Source organism: Uloborus diversus, chromosome 4, assembly GCF_026930045.1.
Source record: "Uloborus diversus isolate 005 chromosome 4, Udiv.v.3.1, whole genome shotgun sequence".
NCBI classification, from domain to species: domain Eukaryota; kingdom Metazoa; phylum Arthropoda; class Arachnida; order Araneae; family Uloboridae; genus Uloborus; species Uloborus diversus.
This window is the reverse complement of record NC_072734.1, coordinates 174,228,993-174,248,615: the sequence shown is the minus strand read 5'-3', so window position 1 is coordinate 174,248,615 and position 19,623 is coordinate 174,228,993. Positions and strand designations below refer to the sequence as shown.

At 32.8% G+C, this 19,623-nt stretch overlaps 1 protein-coding gene across 1 annotated transcript in view; it reads left to right on the top strand.

Moving 5' to 3' along the window:
* LOC129221003 (cartilage oligomeric matrix protein-like) overlaps window positions 1-19,623 on the top strand; it is a 210,965-nt gene that overhangs the window by 164,648 nt on the left and 26,694 nt on the right. Inside the window, exons 7-10 of the mRNA XM_054855438.1 lie at window positions 3,644-3,864; window positions 6,175-6,315; window positions 12,861-12,938; window positions 13,965-14,117. Of these exons, the coding sequence (XP_054711413.1) occupies window positions 3,644-3,864; window positions 6,175-6,315; window positions 12,861-12,938; window positions 13,965-14,117 (593 nt within the window). The remainder of the gene's footprint in view (window positions 1-3,643; window positions 3,865-6,174; window positions 6,316-12,860; window positions 12,939-13,964; window positions 14,118-19,623) is intronic.

The following is a 19,623-nucleotide window of genomic DNA, read 5'->3' as shown; positions in this document are numbered from 1 at the left end:
TTCCGAAAAAAGTTAATGGAGATAAAAGTAAACAAAACATGTGTTGAATTATTTCTTGTTAAAATAAAAGTGCTACTTACTCAGCGGACATTGGGTTCTGGAAAAATAAGTCATCTGTCATTTTATGCATAGTTATACATCGATGTCTGCTTTGGAAAAAAATGCTTAGGATTTTTTAATTCATTGCTTTTGCATAAAATATTCCTAAAGGAAAAGAATTCTGTCAAACTAATATCATAAGTTTTAAAGAAAAGTACCATAAAATTGGCCTCTTTAAGTTAGTATCTCTTTGTTTTATTATTAAATGTAGAAAATGAAATTAGGTAATCTTAAGAAGCTTACCTTTTTCTTTTTTCTATCAATTATTTGTTTTATTTATTTTGCCTCTATGTTGATAGCTGGTTTGGCAAAAATGTATGTTTAATGCAGGAACTTGATCATTGCATGTATTACATATTTCATTCTTTGAAAACAATTGTCTGCTAAAATTAAGAAGAATATTTGGAGATAGAAATCGTAAAAAAAATCCAAATATCAGCTAAATTTTTTGGTAAAACTAATTTAGTATAATTTTTGTTAAATAATTATGAAATATGTCATTGCTCTTCCCCCTAAGTTTTATTATTTCCAAACATGTGTAATATGAAATGAATGTATATTATGCAAACATTTAGAATATTAACATAAATAAATACCTTTGTGCTGATCAGTAAAGTAAGAAAAACAACTTTAAAAAAAGCACGAATTTGCCAATTACAGCAGACACGTGTTTCGGCGTCACAGGGAACGCCTTTTTCAATGCAAAAAGTAATGAGCTTATGGATGAAAAGACATCCGACAAAAGCCAAGAGCAGATAAGCATGCAGCTTAAAGATAAAAATAGCGGATTAGCCAAACACCAATGAGAAAATTATAAACCAATCAATAACCAATAGGAATGCAAGCAAAGGCCAAGAGCTTTCTCTTAGGTACGAAACCCAAAAAGAAAGAAATTCAATTGGACAAAGATTAAGCCGAAGCTTAAACAAAAAGAAAATGTCGGTAACCGTGAACCGCAAGAAAGAAAAAGCTGAATGGAAGAAAAAAAACCGAAACAAAAATATTCGAAAAAAGGAAAAATAAAGTTAAATAGAAGAAAATGGGGGGGGGGGATGTCAACAAGACAAAAAAGGTAAAAATAAACAAAGGAAGATAGATAAAAATGAATGGGGAAAAAAGGGAGATAGGGAAAGGACAGTATTAAAGATATGGGAGCCAAATGTTGGAAAAATATGGAACTGTTTAAGATCATTAACTAAGTTAGAACTGTTCCTCAAAATATGAAAAGATTCCCAAAAGTCAAGATCTGATGAATTGGGGCATTTTTGGATAATCTGATGAGATAAAATCAAAAGAGTGATTCGAATCCCAACAATGTTGAGCAATACTAGACTTATTTAATTGTTGTTTTTTCACATAATTTTGATGCTTTTTCAAGCGAATTTTTAAAGCACGCCGAGTCTGTCCAATATAGGCAAGTTTACAACTATAATTAATTCTAGAAATTCCACAACAATTAAGATGGTGAATAGGATCTTTAAGAGAAGAGAATGAAAGTTTATTAATAGAAGAGAACACCACCTGGAATTGGAAACGTTTTAGAATCTTAGCAACCTCATAGCTTACAGATGGAAAGAATGGCAAAACAACCAAATTCATTCTGATGAAGGTTCGGTCAAGAACATAATTTTGTGATTTATTTGAAAGTTTTTTATAAATGGAATCAATCAAAGTTGGTGGATTAGTCTCTATCAATTGCCACAGCTTTAAGATAATTAAGTTCCGATGAAGAACAAGTATTAATTGCGCGATAAACAAAAGAATTAAAAGCAGAAAATTTTTGATTTGGAGGATGAGACGATAGTCTATGAGGAGGTAAAGAAACAGCAAAAGGTTTGCGATAAACAGTAGTTTCAAAACCAATTTCAGTACGGGAAACAAGTACATCAAGAAATGAAATGCAATTATTCCGTTCTTCTCACCGGAAAACTGAATACGAGGATCAATGGAGTTTAAAATAGATAAAACCTCATCACTCTCAAACTGATTCTGGTTCATTAGAACAAAACAATCATCAACATACCGAAAATAAAATTGAAACTGCAGTTTTTGGAACAGCTTAACCTCAAAATAATGCATGTAAATATTACTAAGAATGGGGTTAGGTGGGTTTCCCATAGCCAGACCATCTAACATAATATAAAATTTCCCATTAAAAACAAAAGAACATTGCTTAAGACAAGTACGGGTAGGGAAAATTAAATCCTCTATTTCCGTATTGGTGAAATGAAATTCAGAAAAACTTCGACGAAAGCATAACAATGAACCTTCGACGGGAACGTTCGTAAATAAAGAATTAACATCAAAAGAAACCATAAAAGAATTATTTGGAACGAAACTATGATTTTTTTAACAAACTCAACAGAATTTTTAATAGTAAATAAATTGTGATTCCTAAGATTAGAAAACACAAAGACTAAATATTTTGCAAGTTTGTACGAAACCGTACCAATATTGGAAACAATCGGCCTGAAAGTAATACCAGCCTCATGCACCTTAGGTAAAACATAAAATCTAGCACAATTAGCAATAGATGGAACAACATAGCGTTTAACATTTGAAGGAATAGACTTAACAGCAGATGAAATAGTTTTAAACTCTTTATGACTAGGCTCTTTTGAAATTTCGATATATGGCCCAGAAGAAATCAAATCATTAGTTTTATCAACATAAGATGATTTGTCAAGAACAACAATTTGGCTACACTTGTCGGCTTTGGTAATAACCAGATCAGAATTCGAAACTAAGTCTTTAACAGAACGGCTAACAGTATTAGCAAATACAGGTTTAGAAATTTTCGAATTAAAGTCAATATTAGAAGCTATAAGATGCCGAATCGAATCTTTTTGAGAGGAAGTTAAGGCACTAAATGTAAAAGCTTTCTCAACAGGAGCAATAAGCTTTGAAAAAGACGGTTTCACACTCACAGCAAAATTATCTTCTTTTGGTTCCTGCTCGGTTTATAATTTTTTCATTGGTGTTTGGCTAATCGGCTATTTTTATCTTTTAAGCTGCATGCTTATCTGCTCTTGGCTTTTGTCGGATGTCTTTTCATCCATAAGCTCATTACTTTTTTCACTGAAAAAGGCGTTCCATGTAACGCCGAAACACGTGTCTGCTGTAATTAGCAAATTCGTGCTTTTTTTAACGTTGTTTTTCTTACTTTACTTAGAATATTGTGAAAATGATTGAGATTTTAGAGATTTTTTTTTTTTAAGGTTCTTGGTGGTAGGTTGGTCTGGTCCCACGTGCCTCACAAAGAGGTGGACCAACGTATCCCACGTTCTTTGTCAGAAAAAAATTTCCTTTTTTCCTCCTGACAACAAATTAAAAAAAACAGCAAATATTTGTAAACTAAAAAAACTTGAATAAAGCAGTTCAACATTTTTATCTGCAATATAGAGAGTGAATTGGGATGAATTTAAAAAAAAAAAAAATGCTACATGTTAGAAACCATACCAACTTTAGAATAAAAGTTTAACTCAAAAAAGAAAAACGAAAAAGAAAATATATCGCATCTAATCAAAAATTCTTGTATTGACAGGTGTTCGCTGCTATGATAATGAGGCAGGATACCGCTGTGGTTCGTGTCCGGTCGGCTACACTGGTAACGGTGTTTCTTGCAAACCTGTCAATCGATGTTCAGAAAACCCATGCTGGTCTGGTGTACAATGTATGAATGTGGAAGCTACTCCAGGATACATATGTGGACCGTGTCCACATGGATTCTCAGGAAATGGAACGCACTGTGAAGACATCAATGAAGTAAATTCATTATTTCAGTTGATTTTTTTTCCAAGAACACAAGTAATGTATCTGTAAAATTCGATTGCCATAGTATAGTTGGAGCAAACCTAAACTGGCAGCGTATGTGTCATCAACGCCCCCATAATGCTAAATGCTTGTCGCTTTCTCGCTTTTAAGGAGAGCAAAAGTGATCCTAATAGGTAAATTTCAGTACAACTGCTACTGCCATCGATCGAAGGTATTAGTTATTGATAGCAGATAAATTAACAATTCATAATTTAATTACACAGAGAAAATTACTCAAAGACAAAACTTACACAAGAGATTTAAAGTGAGCAAACGTCTATTCGGAACTCCAGCGCTCGAATACGCTACTTTGCGGTGATTTACAAAACTGCAAATGAAACTAAAACATTGCCACATTGCGTTCCACGTGTGTCTGTTGACGCAAACACAGGCAGTTTGTTCTGAGTATTTATTAACGCAATCGATGTGTCTTAGTTTGCTTTCAGCTGCAGAAATTAATTCGTCCCTTATAGTATTCTCGAGCTTCTCAAAATAATGTTAGTTTTCATTATTTCCTTAACAATTGGTGAAAGCGAAAATTCTGGATTAACAAACTTGGATAACGTTATACAAGGTAAAAAAATTTATTGTTTTGTATGAATTTGTAAGAATATGGGTTTTTTTTAAATCTTAAATTAATTAAACTTACCATATTTTACAGCAGCATTTAGTTGGAATGGACAGTATGCAAAATATTTTCTTGAATATATTATCGTAGAACAAAATGAATAACCGAGAAAGAATTTACTTTATTCCTTTTATTCTCAGCTGAAAGGTTTCGCCAAATTTGTTTAGGGTTATAGTTTTAGTATAGTGAGAGCAAAGTAGCCTTGGCGAGATTTCGCGTTACTAGTTAAACCATTTTTAATTTTTATCAAGAGTGGAATAAAATGGTACATAGTAAGATTACAGAATTCGATAAGTGAAAAGAAATAATGGTCAATCAACTGAAAAGAAAACTACCACCATATATTCATGAAATTTTTGTTGATGATTTGCATAACATGACACAATTAAATCGTAACTCAGAAATTAGAAAAATCGAAACAGAAAATTTTTAAATTAACCGATTCGGGAATTCGAGAGAAATAACTCAGCTACAAATGGAAAACAATAAGCGCTAGCCAAGCAAGGCAAAAAAGTATCATCTTCTTTCGATAACAATTTGTAATGTCATATTGAATTTTCTAGCATTAATTGTTATTTTTGTCAGGCCACAATTATTATTTAGTTTTATCAAGAATTGATAAATATCGAATTCAACATCGTGGAAATAGCTGCTTAGAACTACGAACTACGTAGTTTGCATTAATCTTTGACGTTTAGTAATGCTTCTTGAATTCTCATTTCTTTCTACGTGGGCCAGAATATCCACAAGACTTTGAAAATTAATTTAAAAAGAATAAAGCGAAAAAATCATACGTACGAACAAAAATCACAACACTTTTAGCATTTTCTTCGTTACCATGTGCGTTTGTTTTAGTTTTTAAGTCCGCCATTAGACAGTGACTTCAGTGCCCCCTATAGTTCGTTGGAGTTGCGAATAAGCAAAAAACAAATGACAAAAACAATTTAAAATATCAGACGATATTTATTTTTTTTAAACCTAATTTAAAATATTTACGAAGCAAATGTTTGAATTGTTTGGATTTTTCGTCATAGCAACTCTTGTATTGCCGCCAGGTAGCGTTGCCAGCTGCACCGGCGGAGGATAACTTCTTGGCTTGGGCATAAATGCAATTTCTCTCTCATGTCCTTGTCCTTTCTTTGTGTGAATGGTTGCCTACTCTATAAACGGGTCCTTATGGTATGTGTGTACCTGTGTAGGTCGGACTTCATACCAAATTACGGCACAGTTGAAAAAAATGAATCAGTGCACCCCAAATTTCGCCAACTTAGCTGGCATACGACAGCAACAACAACATTTGGTATTCAGGTGGCGTTGTGTGTAATTTAGCTCCAGTTACATTTTTTTTTTTGGTAAAAAATGCAATCCAGTTACGTTTTTTGTAAATCTGTAGGTATTCTAGGCAGCGTGTTTTCCCAAGCCCCTGCGAATCATTATGAGGACCATTGGTTTGCTCCTAGCGTCTAAACAAATCTTGATTTAAGATAGACTTATTAATTTATCTATTTTAAATGTGTTGATATGATGTTTTGAAAAAAACATGTTTAATTCTCACAGACTTAAAGTACTTTATACAGAAAGTAAGTTTTTAAAAGAATTTTTATTCTTTGCTCATAACAGATTTTCTTTTGCAGTGTGAAATTGCCAGACCTTGCCATCCACAGACATCTTGCCTAAATATTGCGCCCGGATTTCGATGTGGTGCATGTCCAGCCGGATATACTGGAAGGGATGTGCAAGGCATTGGGCTAGAAGTTGCACGGACTGTTAGACAGGTAATATTAAAAATATTTTTTGTTTGCTTTTTTAGCTAAAGAATTGTCCACTTATTCTTATGAACGATTTATTTTATTTTTGTCAGTTTTGTACTGCGGTGTACTTGTCTTGTAATAAACTACGTTCAGTGTAAGAAAGTTTTTTTTTCGTAGAGATATTAAATTTAATGTTTAAGATTCTGGATATGTGAGCTATATATGTCTATTTGTCTGTCATTACGATCAGTGTCACACGCTACAAATTTGTCACGATAGGCCTTCTATTTTTCCATTAGATGATGATACAAAAGATTATGACCAAATATTTATATAAAAATATGGGTTCAGCTGTAGATTAAATGCAAATCGTGTTAAACAATGCTTTCACATAAGTAGGGTATAGCCCGGGTCACGCTTACGCAATGCCCTTTTTTCAATACGAATTATAGCTGGAGAGCCAACACTCATAACATATTGATGCTGCTCCCTAGCAAATAACCTCACAAGTTTTTGAACATCTGTCGAGCTTCGGTCTAGCATGCAGAAAGAATAATCTGTTTTTTACCAAGTCAAATAATTTTTGAGTTGAACGTTTTGAAGCTAATTTTGAATAAATAATACTTAGTTAAAAAAGAACAAATATATACAAATTAGCAGAATTTTACCCTTTTTTGAGAACCGTATTTGTATGAACTGAAATGTTGTTTTTTTTTTTTTTTTTTTTTTGCATGTAAAAAATAAATACAAACTTGGCGACGGGGCAAGATTACGTGTTGACGTCTGAGCACCTTTACGCACGTTCTGACTGTGTGTCTTACTTCTAAACGTGCAGTGCACTTTTTTCGCTCCGGGCTGTCTCAGAACGTTTTAGTATTTTCAGGCTATTTAGCTCTGAAAATCTGAAATGAATGTCTTCATGCCCGTTCAGCTTTTACTTTATACAGTATTCAGTATGTAATAAATTTGCTTTATTTTAACGATGGTAAGACATTATGTTCAAACCACTAACAGAACCACGTTAGATGTCAAAACAAATATGCGTAAACGTGCCTCGTGTCCTGGGCAAGTTTACGCAACGGATTTGGACTCAAAAATATATTTTTTTAACGGTTACAAACTCAAAATGAACAACAACTGGATATGCCAATTTTGACTCCATTAACTGCTTTATAAAACCGCAATTTCTAAAACTTCCTAAGTTAAAACAGAAAATTTAGAGAATTCATTGAAAAAAATCGCGTAAACGTGCCTGGTCTACCCTATGCTTAAGTTTATCAAGGAGAAATTAAAGTTTTTTCCCCTTTATGAGTGTATTGTGAAATATACGTTGATAAAAACGCTCAAAGAGTTTTATTTTTCTCATTTCGCTTATTTATAGTTAGTACTAGTGCAGTTTCAGATTCCATTCTCAGAAGAAAATATTTTTTCTTTTTTAGAAATGCAATTCCCTCTAACTATTATTTTATAAGCTCACAGACAGGGTGCTTAAGTTGCTATTCTCATCACTTTAAGTGATTTTTTTCTGCGGTACTTCTTTTAGATACTGTTATTGCAATTTAAGATTTTAGTGTTACAGAGAAAACTACTTTTCTTAACTTTTCGAAGAGCTATTTTCTCACAAAAAGTAGTATCAGCTTTTAAGTAAGGGATTATATGTCATCCAGTTCTTAATCTCTAATCATTATTAGTTGAGATTTTGACGCGTTTTACTTCTGTTGAAAAAAAAGCATCTATTCACAAGCACTGCAAGTCAATATTTTAGTTGCCCTAAGTTAAATTTACGTTTATTCTGTTAAAATACCTTCTTTACTAATAATAAATCTGAAAGTCTCTCTGTCTGCCAGGATCTCTGTGACGCGCATAGTGCCTAGACCGTTCGGAAGATTTTCAGGAAATTTGGCTCAGAATTAGTTTATAGCATGGGGGTGCGCAACACGAAGCGATTTTTCGAAAATGCGAATTTTGTTCTTTTTATATTCCAATTTTAAGAACATTTTCCCGAGGAAATTAACACAACGTGGACGAATAAATTACAAAATTATCATAACGTGGAACCATAATATGGGCAACCTAATTGGCGAGAAATTCGTCACCCATTATTTGTTAATTCGCAACTCCAATAAACTATAGGGGGCGCTGCAGCCACTGTCAAATGACAGATGAAAAAGGTAAAACAAACAAATGCCGTAACTTATAACTTGCTTTGTCGCTTAGTAAATGACAGTAATTTTTCATCGTGTTTGTGGGAAGCTTTCTTTTCTATTCTTCTGAAATTACATTACACCATAAACTGTCTGAAGCCTATAATTTACCCCGAAGAAAACACGTGGAATGGAATGTTTTTCCTTTTCTTTAGTATTCGCAACTCCAACGAACTATAGGGGGCACTGCAGTCACTGTCTAATGGCGGAATTAAAAACTTAAACAAACGCATGTGGTAACGAAGAAAATGCTAAAAGTGTTGTGATTTTTGTTGTTATGTACGATTTTTTCGCTTTATTCATATGACTATATGATTGGATATCTAAAGAAATCATGCATTTAATTCATTCGTCATGGAAATGATTTACCTGATATGCGAAATCTTGTCAAGATACATTATTCTTTCACACAATTTTAAAACCATGACCCTATAAACAGATTTTTGGCGAACTTTTATTTTTTATTGTTCAAATTCTTAACGTTCTTTCTGGATATTTCAATCTGTTCTGCGATAAATATTTTCAAGAAGATTTATTTGCATACTGTCTATTTCAGTAGGATACTGTAGTAACAAAGGTTATTTAAATCATTTATGTGGAATTAGGTTAAGGAAAAGTGTCCAGTCAATGTTGTTCAGTTCGTTTTTTAGCCTACTTTCCCAGTAAAAGTCAGAAAAAGAAGAAAAAAGCATGAAAGAAGGCTTAATGCATCTTAAAAATATCGTGAAAAACAAAAAAAAGTCAAAAATAAATAAAATAATTAAATGAATATTGAAAAATTAAAAATTGGAAAGTAGGGTATTGAGATGGGGAAAAATGTCTGTCTGTCGGTCTGTCTGTCTGTCTGTCTGTCGGTCTGTCTGTCGGTCTGTCTGTCTGTCCCCCCCTAATAACTTTTGAATGAATAGTCCGATTCGAACAAACTTTTTTTTGTTCGAAAGATCTCGGCGAGGACACCTCATTCCCATATTTCACTTTTTGATTTGAACTATTTTTTGTTCAATTTTGAACAGTTCAAAAAAACTTAACATTAGCGCCTACGGGGAAATTCAAAGCAATTCCGAACTGTGAGGCGAATTTGCTTCAAACAAACTTTGTAGGAAAAAGCTTTTGATAAAAAACTTGTATATAAGATATCTTTTTGATTTGAACAATTTTCCGTTCAATTTTGAACAGTTTAAATCCCTTAACATTAGCGCCTACGGGGAAACTGAAAGTCAATGTAGATTCCGTACTTGAAGGCGGATTTACTTCAAACAAACTTTGTTGGAAATAGCTCTTGACGACCAACTCCCGAATCCGACACCGAGAATTTAGGGGGACCTGACACTGACTCTGACTCCTGTTCCCGACAATTAATCGGACTCCGACTCCCCGACTTCGACTCTGACTTCGTAGCTTTGGCAAACATTTATACACGGAGGACAAATGACTGACTCCGATTCTTGGATATTTGACTCCGACTCTTTTATCCCAAAATGAGATTGACTCCGACTCCGACTCCGCTGCTGGGGTTTTAACTGTGAAATAATTATTGTTGATATGATTTGTTTTTATTTTCACGCTAAAGTTTTAATTTAGGTATTTAGTTTTCGGTGAATAAACTCGAAAAATATGCGCAGACGATTTTTTTTTTTTTTTTTTGACAATGAAAATTATTTCTTTAAGTTGACATTTTATTGTTTTTTTTTTTATTTTGGTAAGTGCATTAATTCGTTTAAAAAATTATTTTCGGCAACAGGGGAAAAAGAAACGATTTTTTTATATGATGTATTTATTTTAATGAACTTATTATTATTTTTTCGTTTTGAAAGCTGTTAAAAAATTTTTTTTAATGGAAAGAAGTGTATTAGCTGCTTTGTTTAAAAGGTGCTGCTATTTTATTTGTTCGTTTTTTTGAAGAAAAGTAAGGAATATTTTATTCCTAGACATCAGCTTAAAATATTAAAAAAAATATGTTTGAAAAAATTTGCGATTTTAGCTATTTTTGATAATATTGATCAGGTACTAGAAAGTAGAATGGGTATACGGGAAAGTAGGCTCGTCTAGTTCTAGACGGAACTTCTTGTTTTCTCATCGAATTGAAAAACTGATATTTATTCAAATTCACTCAGAACAAAATAAATAAAATGTGTACTCACAGTTTATGTATGGTGGTAGTTTTCTTTTCAGTTGATTGACCATTATTTTTTTTTACTTATCGAATTCTGTAATCTTACTATCATTTTATTCCACTCATGATAAAAATTAAAAATGGTTTAACTAAAAACGCGAAATCTCGCCAAGGCTACTTTGCTCGCACAATTCCAAAACTATAACCCTAAACAAATTTGGCGAAACCTTTCAGCTGAGAATAAAAGGAATAAAGTAAATTCTTTCTCGGTTATTTATTTTGTTCTACGATAATAAATTCAAGAAAATATTTTGCATACTGTCCATTCCAACTAAATGCTGCTGTAAAATATGATTAGTTAAATTAATTTAAGATTAAAAAAAACTCATATTCTTACAAATTCATACAAAACAATAAAAAATTTTACCTGGTATAACGTTATCCAATTTTGTTAATCCAGAGTTTTCTTGTTTACGCTTCCACCATTTAATACTTTTTTGAAAGAAATAAGGAAAACTAACATTATTTTGAGAAGCTCGAGAATACTACTAAGGGACGAATTAATTTCTGTTGTTGAAGGCGTTAGACATGTTGAATGCGTTACTCAGAACAAACTGACCGCGTTTACGTCAACAGATACACGTGGAGCGCAACGTGGCAATGTTTTAGTTGCATTCGCAGTTTTATAAATCACCGCAAGGTAGCGTATTCGAGCGCTGGAGTTCCGAATTATTAATCACCGCAAGGTAGCATATTCGAGCTCTGGAGTTGCGAATAGGAAATTATCACAACGTGGACGAATAAATAACGGAATTATCATAACGTGGAACAGTAACATGGGCAAGCAAATGAATATAGCCAATTGGCGAGAAATTCATCATTCATTATTTGTAAATAAAGCGAACCAAATGATCTTTTCATTTTCTACTACGGGCAAAGCCGTGCGGGTACCACTAGTATGTAATATTTTTCATTTGGATTTTTTTTTTATTTCACCGAAAACATCGTACGTCGTGTTATCTTGGAACTTCATTTAAGGTTTAATCTTCAGTTGAAAACTCTTCCTGTAGTCGTACGTTTATGTGCGTGTTCTTCCTTTGCATGATTCAACGACTCACGTCTTACTTAGAAAGTTCGTCCGGATTAAAAACTCAAAACAAAATTTTGGATTTAAGTAGTATGAGTTATAAAACGCGTGCGCGAGTACAGCCCCCCCCCCCCCCCCCGCTTGAAAGTATTCTCATTTAGGAAAATATGGCTAACCAACCACCGCTCACCAATTTTCGACAAGACGATTAGATCAACTACTTTTTCAGGAGATGTAATGTTTGGCCGTTTTTAATCTGTTTAAAACTAGCAAAACTCTGTGCCATTTAACTGGTTAAAAGTGCGTAAGAGTTGCCATTGCCAGGTAAACCTTCTCTGTACTTATCCTATGATAATCACATGATAGAGATACACGTATCTATATGAGTGTTTTTGGAATGGAGAACATGTATTATTTGATAGCAAACTAAAAGAAACAGGTAGAACCTAAGAAGCGTAAACTTAGTTAATTTAATAGTTCTGTAAGAAGATAGTAAAAAAATGTTTATTTATTTATTTATTTATTTATTTTGCAATCTTTAAAATCTTATTTGCATGTAATCTCTAACACAACCGATCGTGTTCGATCAATATGTCAGTAGCGCAGCTAGAAATTACCTTGGCCACATCAAGTCGGAAATTTCTGGCTTCTCTACTCCGTTAAAGTGTGTAATATGTTATTAATTTGACACTTTAACTGGTTATTCTATGAAATACCTAGGTATTCTATAAATAAACTAATGATAGACAATTAAAATGAAAAAGAAGTAATTTATCCAATTTAAGCAGCGTATAAATGTTATTTATGGAAACGTACCATAAAATAATTTGTTACAACAAGGATTTCTAAAATGACACTTGGAATTACAAAGAACATTATTTCTAAAACAAAAACATTTTTAAAAACATTTAACTGTCCTGTTTTAAGTGACTAACTAACATGCGTGTCATATCGTTATTTTCATAAACTGTTAACCGAGCAACACGTTTGGTCGTGGCTGTCTGATAGATAAAATTCCACGATTACAGCCCTGAACTGTCGAGTTAAAATACATGATCTTATTTTTTGTTGAAAGACTCGTAATTTAATTTCTTATTACTTTTTTTGTCATTAAGTGATACGCTCTTTGATAGCATCTTTAGTTAATATATGTGTTTTTTCAAAGCTGTGTCTGGATATAAATGAGTGTGACGATGGCAGAAATGGAGGATGTACTGAAAATTCGCAATGTATAAATACACCGGTAAGCAAAAAAAGACTTCAATCGCCTCTGAAATTTTGATTAATGTACCATGTCAAAATAATAATTAATGACTAGCATACTTTTTCACATTAATTTAAAACTGTTTTAAAGATGTATTACAGAAGTACAAAGTTATCAAAATTACTATTATTTTAATTATAAATGTTTTAAAATGGGTATAATTTTTTTTTTGTCTCACTTTGTGATTTTAACTTGATGTGTGCATCAATTAGCACTTCTTCCTAAATATTTAAGTCCAAAAGTTTTATAATTATTAATAGTACAAACTAACAATACTTTGTAAAGCAGTTTGTATGTCTTTTAATCTGCTGTACGAAGGTAAAGGGCTGTATATGCGTATATGAGCTTTTCAAATTTCCCCTAGCAATGTTATAGTATATATGACGGATTATTTTTTTTCAGCGGAAAATCAATAAGCAAGCTTGTACAATCATGCTAAAGTACGATTAATGACAAAACCGCAAAAGAATGAAACATGAAAAATTTGCTGATACTGCCTTTTACCTTCCCACCGCAGCATTATCCTTAACTTGACAAAGAATGATTCGCGAAATACACCGCCAGCTCAATCATTCCAGCCAAGGACTGCAGTTTTGTGCTTATTAGCACTCATCAGCCCGACTTAGGAAGTGAATGAGCTGGAGATGGAAAAACCTCTTAAGAAAGCCAAGAGTGCCAAATAAACTGGTTGCTAATACGGAATTAGCACAAACCAGATGTGGCACTTTTGGCTTTCTTAAGAGGATTTTCCACTTCCAGCTCAGTCACTTCCTAAGCCAGGCTGATCAGTGCTGATAAGCACGAAATTGCAACCCTCGGCTGGAATGACTGAGCTTGCGGTGTATTTCATGTATTTCTGCCTTAGCCCTGGCTATAGCGCGGTAACTTATTGAAAAAAGAATGATTGCCCGATTCACATAGTTATTCCATTTCGGTACTGTTCGCACTGTTGTTCAAGAGTATTCCTATCCTTGCTCATGGACTAATCATATTTTACATTTCAAGGGATCGTTTTCGTGTGGAGAATGCATTGAGGGATTTATTGGAAATCAAACTTCTGGCTGCCACCCGCATCCTGGAATGTGTCCGGATGGAACGTTGTGCGACGGAAATGCAGAATGTGAACTACGGAGAGGCCTTTCTAAATACCAGTGCAAAGTAAGGACAACCTTTATAGAATATACACTTGATTACTTAACATTAGCACTAGAAAGATTGAAAATTGTCGTATACCTAGAAAAACTGCAGAAGCCAATTTGGCTCTTTCCTTTTTTTGAGTGTATTCGTTTAAGATTTCTTCTTGCTGGAGTCCAAATATACCACAAATCTTCTCTAATGACTAAATATAAACTGAAAGGACAACGATGTTTAGTGATGTTATTTTTACGTGCCGAAACAAAAAGACATATACAGTAAAACCTGTCTACAACGATACTGTTGGGACCTAAAAAATATTGTTATAGACAGTTTGATTATTTATGCTGATATTTTGCAGGGACCAAAGAAAATATCGTTATAGACAGGTTTATCGATATAGACAGTATTGTTACACAGAGGTTTCACTGTATCTGTTTCAAAAGAGTAGGCCCTACTATTTTGCTAGTGGGTAGTTGGCAGTATTCCATCCAGTTTCAAAAATGTAGGAAAGTAAAAGTGAGACTAGAGTGATTAGTAATTTTTCATGTTAAAGTTAATAAGAACAAGAAGAAATATCTCGGATTTTCAATACGCTTTTATTAGCTTCACCTGTATGTATGTATGTATGTATGTACCTTGTAACGGAATCTTGCAGCTCAAATTTCGCCCTCTTCCTGCGATCGGATTCTTTTGAAATTTGGCACGCGACCGCAGACCCGACGACAATGCAATATTCTATGACCAAATTAATTAATTAACTATTTTAATTGTTAGTTTCCTCCAATTTTAATTAATATTTTGGCATAAATCCAACAATGAGAAAAAGTAAAAATTAAAAAAAAACATCAAAAAATGCTCGCGAAAATTATTTAAAAATATCTACAAAAACCTTTAATTTTTTCTGCATCAGAAAAAATTTGTTCCACTGTTCCAAGGTAATTAGATTTAATCTTTGGATGATAGTAGTTGACAAATCACTTACATTTAAGATAATACAAAAAAGCGTGGGGGGGGGGGCTTCTTATCCGTTGTCTTGAATTTCTTCCACTTGTTGTCCATGCAGAAATGTAAATAGACAGCCCATCACGCTTTTTTGTATTACATTAAAATTAAGTGATTGTTCAAATACTATCATCCAAAGATTATTTTTCACTTTTTCGTTCATTTTGCTACGAAAGCGTGTTTTTTTAGTTTTTTAAACTATTATTTTATTTATTCCAAAATACCTCAGCCCCATTGTAGCCTTTCCCGTCTTTCTAGGTAGGAGGTTCAACATTTTTTCTACTATCTAGCTAGTGATTCAAAAAGCACTAATATAGGGTTACATTACAAAATGCTACAAAGTTACATCGCGTTCAAATACAGTGACATTCCGTTACAACGAATACCAATATAACGAAATTTCCGTTTCTACGAACTACATTTTCAGTCCCTATATAACTGCCATTACATCATTTGAATTCCATTACAACGAAATTCCCGGTACAACGAACAAAATTTGCGGCCCCTTGAAGTTCGTTGTGACGGGATTTCACTGTAGTTATCCTATCTATTGTACAATAAACTGCTTGAGGGACATTACAGGCCTTTCTGGTGTTAATATGCAAATGCATAACGTGAGCTATAATGATTTTGCCAGCCTAGATCCCAGGCTAATCTTATATTTGTAACTTTATCCCATGCTTGGAAAAATTTCTCTTTTTATTTGTGTTCTCCTTTTTCTCTTATTTCAAACGTATGTTTTCATACATTGTTTTCACTTTCGGGTTTAATATTTGCTCTGTTGCGGGCTTCTCATCTTTTATGTTTCATACATTTGTATTTCGTTCTTATTTCTAAAGTTTCAACGAAGACAGGATTTTTTTTTTGTTTATAAACAAACCCCATCCCTACATGTGTTAATACGATTTCTGTTTGTATTTTCAAATGTCAAGGAGTTTGGGATTTCTCCAGCTGTTTGCTATGGTGTGTTTTGAATTTTTTATTTGTTTCAGTCATACATCACTGACACAAAGGCTACTTTTAATCATGTTACTATTTGCGTACTTATCAACTGCTAAATAAGTATCAAAGTAAACCTTCCATAGGTTTTTTTTTTGAGTAAAATGTAAATGTTAGGCATAAAAGAGTTGTTAATCTTAAAATACATCTTGAGTAAAATGTGAATTTCAAACCGTAACATAGAGCAAACGGGCCTTCCAAGGAAAACGGCATTTTGTACCGCACGTGACGCTTCATATATTTCATTACAAATAATGCTTTAAAATATTAATAAACAATTTTTTTGGTTAACAAATTACAAACCTATGTGGTATTTCTTAAGCGAAAAATTTTGTCATTACCCTTAAAAATTATTACTTTTTATTGAAAATATCTGAACCGTCACTTGCGGGACAAAGGGTTGACTTTTTTGTGGAATAGCCCAAATGTTAAATAACAACAGTTGTAAACAGGGTTGGCAGGTTTCTGACAGGGTTGGCAAACCACTGGTAGAAACCGGTTAAAACCGGCATGGCAAAAACTCCTTTCTGCCACATTTATGGCAGAAACTCAAAAAATGACATAATGCAATTCCTGACATACAATAGAAAATATATAAGAAATATAATTAAATATTAACCCAAATACAATTTATTTACAACACTATCACCATTCAAAATCAAATTTTACATTGTTTTCACACTGCAGCAGCCTGTAACAAAATAAACGTTTTGATGTTGTTTCTAAACCTAACCGATTTCCCAATTTGTTGTGCACAACAGAGAAATTTGAGAAGATTCTTTCAATCCCAGCAGAACTAGCTGGCATTATCCTCAAAGAACAAGCAAGATTCACAAAACTTTCATCTATAGCACATTTTTTCAAACTGGACCACCATGCGGTATTTGGAGTAGTTGTTACAACGTGATTGGAAAAATAGGTTTTGGGAAAAGGGGCCGATTTTTTTTTTGTAAAGCAATGGTATAAGGTACATAATCATGGTTAATATTTGTGAGTAAAGTGCGGGCTCTTTCTTCTTGATTACATGACAAATTTACTCCCTAATACTTTGGATGGAGCATATAGGCAAGTAAATGATTATCAGTAACTGCTTGATTAAGCTCTTTGAGAATAGCTTTCTTCAGTTCCATTAAGTGTAAAATGACAAGTTCTTGAATTTTAGAGTTTAATGAAATAAAACAAATCTGTATTTATTTAAATATTTGATATATATATATATATATATATATATATATATATATATATATATATATATATATATATATATATATATATATATATATTACACTTTATACTAAATGCAAACAAAATAATTATAAACAACAAACTGAAAAATTTGTTACTTACAACATTACAAGGCTAAACTTTCTAACACATAGCAATTTCAACTATGATAAATTTTATTTTGCTTTGGAAATTTCAGTCTTGTTATTTAACATATTTTTACACTAATCATTAAATAACTTATATTAAGTTTTTTCAATGACGAAATGGAGTTATATTTTTCATTTTACTTAATTGCCTGTCATTAAGTAATTACTAGAGCTATTAAAAACTTTATCTAGTTTTTGCCAGTTTCTGCCGGTTTTTACCGGTCATAACCAGTTTCTGCCACTGGCAAGGAAAAAAACCAGTTTCTGCCGGCAAAAAGCCAACCCTGGTTGTAAATTACTTGTTTATAAATTCATGGGACCACTAGAACGAAAGAAATCTGGTTTGTCGTTTGGCATGCGACTTTTGATTTCTTTTTTTTTTAAATTTGCATATTCTATCCCAAATGTTAAATACGTTTTAAATTACTTGTTTATAAATTCATGGGACAATTAGTACGAAAGAAATCTGGTTTGTCGTTTAGCATGCGACTTTTGATTTCTTTTCTTTTAAATTTGCAAACTCTATGTCCCAGTTTCAGTGCTGAACTAACAATAGGTTAGCCTGAGTGTTGCAAACACAGAAAAGCGCGCGGATGTGAATACTTTCCAATATTACATCTCGGCAACGAAAGAGACTCAATTCAAAATTTGGAAGAAAAAAAAAACCCTTAGAAAATATGGATTTTTATTGCTCTTTCTTATACACAAAACTAGCACAAAGTTAGCTTACACAAGTGATGCGGGTGGCGTAAAAACGATATAATCAGTAGTGACATATCGTTCAACTTTCATAATTTAGAAGAAACTTTTTTCGAACTTTAAGTATGCAATATTAATTTAAGCAAAGAAAACTAAACAGTAAACATCACATTACAAACTTCTTCAGCGTATTGTAATATTTGAGACTAAATAGCTTAATACTACTACAGTTAGTTTCTGTTTAACGACGCTCTAGTTAAAGATTTTCTCAATTTAAAGATGACTTTTCATGGTCCCAGATCCTCAACTGTCGTTGAAGAAACTTTCTGTTTGAGGACGCGTTCTACTTAAGGACGACTTTTTTTGGTCCCTTAACAGTCGTAAAATAGAGGGAAAATTGCATAGATAAAGTTTTGATTTTCTCCATTACAATTTTTTGGAGTTAGGCTTTTTTTTTTTTTTTGGCCGGGGTACGATATGTATAGAATAGTCGAGATTACTTACTGAAAGAGGAAAGTCACCTTCATCTTCTTAGTCAATACTACTACAGTTAGTTCTCTGTTTAACGACGCTCTATTTAACGATTTTCTCAATTTAAAGACTACTTTTCATATTCCCAGATCCTACACTGCAGTTGAAGAAACATTCTGTTTGAGGACGCGTTCTACTTAAGGACGACTTTTTCTGGTCCCATAAAAGTGGTGAAATAGTGGGGAAACTGCATAGCGTAAAATATTGATTTTCTCCGTTACAATTTTTTGGAGTTAAGCTTTTTTTTTTCTTCCCAGGATACGATATTTATAGAATAGTCGAGATTACAAAGCGGGTCGTACAAAGCGGGTATGAGATTTAATCATGTATTTATTTATAAATTCTTGACACATGTGCCAACTTAGATTTTTTATTTTTAATAGGATAACTTTAAAAAGTTATTTTGTAGGATGGCAATTAATTAGTCTATGAATTTAATCCGTTATTTATTTCTGTTTTATAAACAAATGTACTGACTTTAAAATTGAAAAACAAAACTTTTTATACATTTGTTTATATTGGCAGGTTGCTAGGCAACTAATTTAACCATTTTATAACTTCGTATTTGATCGGGAAATGTACCAAATCACAATTAGTTAAGTTTACCCGCTTTGGGCTCCGCTCATTTGAAAAGTGGGTTTTTCAAATGTTTGTACACTCTTAATTCAAAAGAGCGAAAAAATAACTCTTGAAAAGAGTGAAATCTATTGCGGGTGCATTCATTCTTTCTGAGTGCTAGCTTTATCGAAAAAGACGCTTTACAAAAAAACCAAGACTAAAACTTTTCTTTATTCGCGTGAAATTCGGAAACACTCCGTTTGATGAGCGAAATATAAAAACATTCTTTAAAAGAAGGACTCAAAAACATTTTCATTGGATCGATTCTGTCACGTGATTTTGTTTAGGGAGAAACTTCTATACCT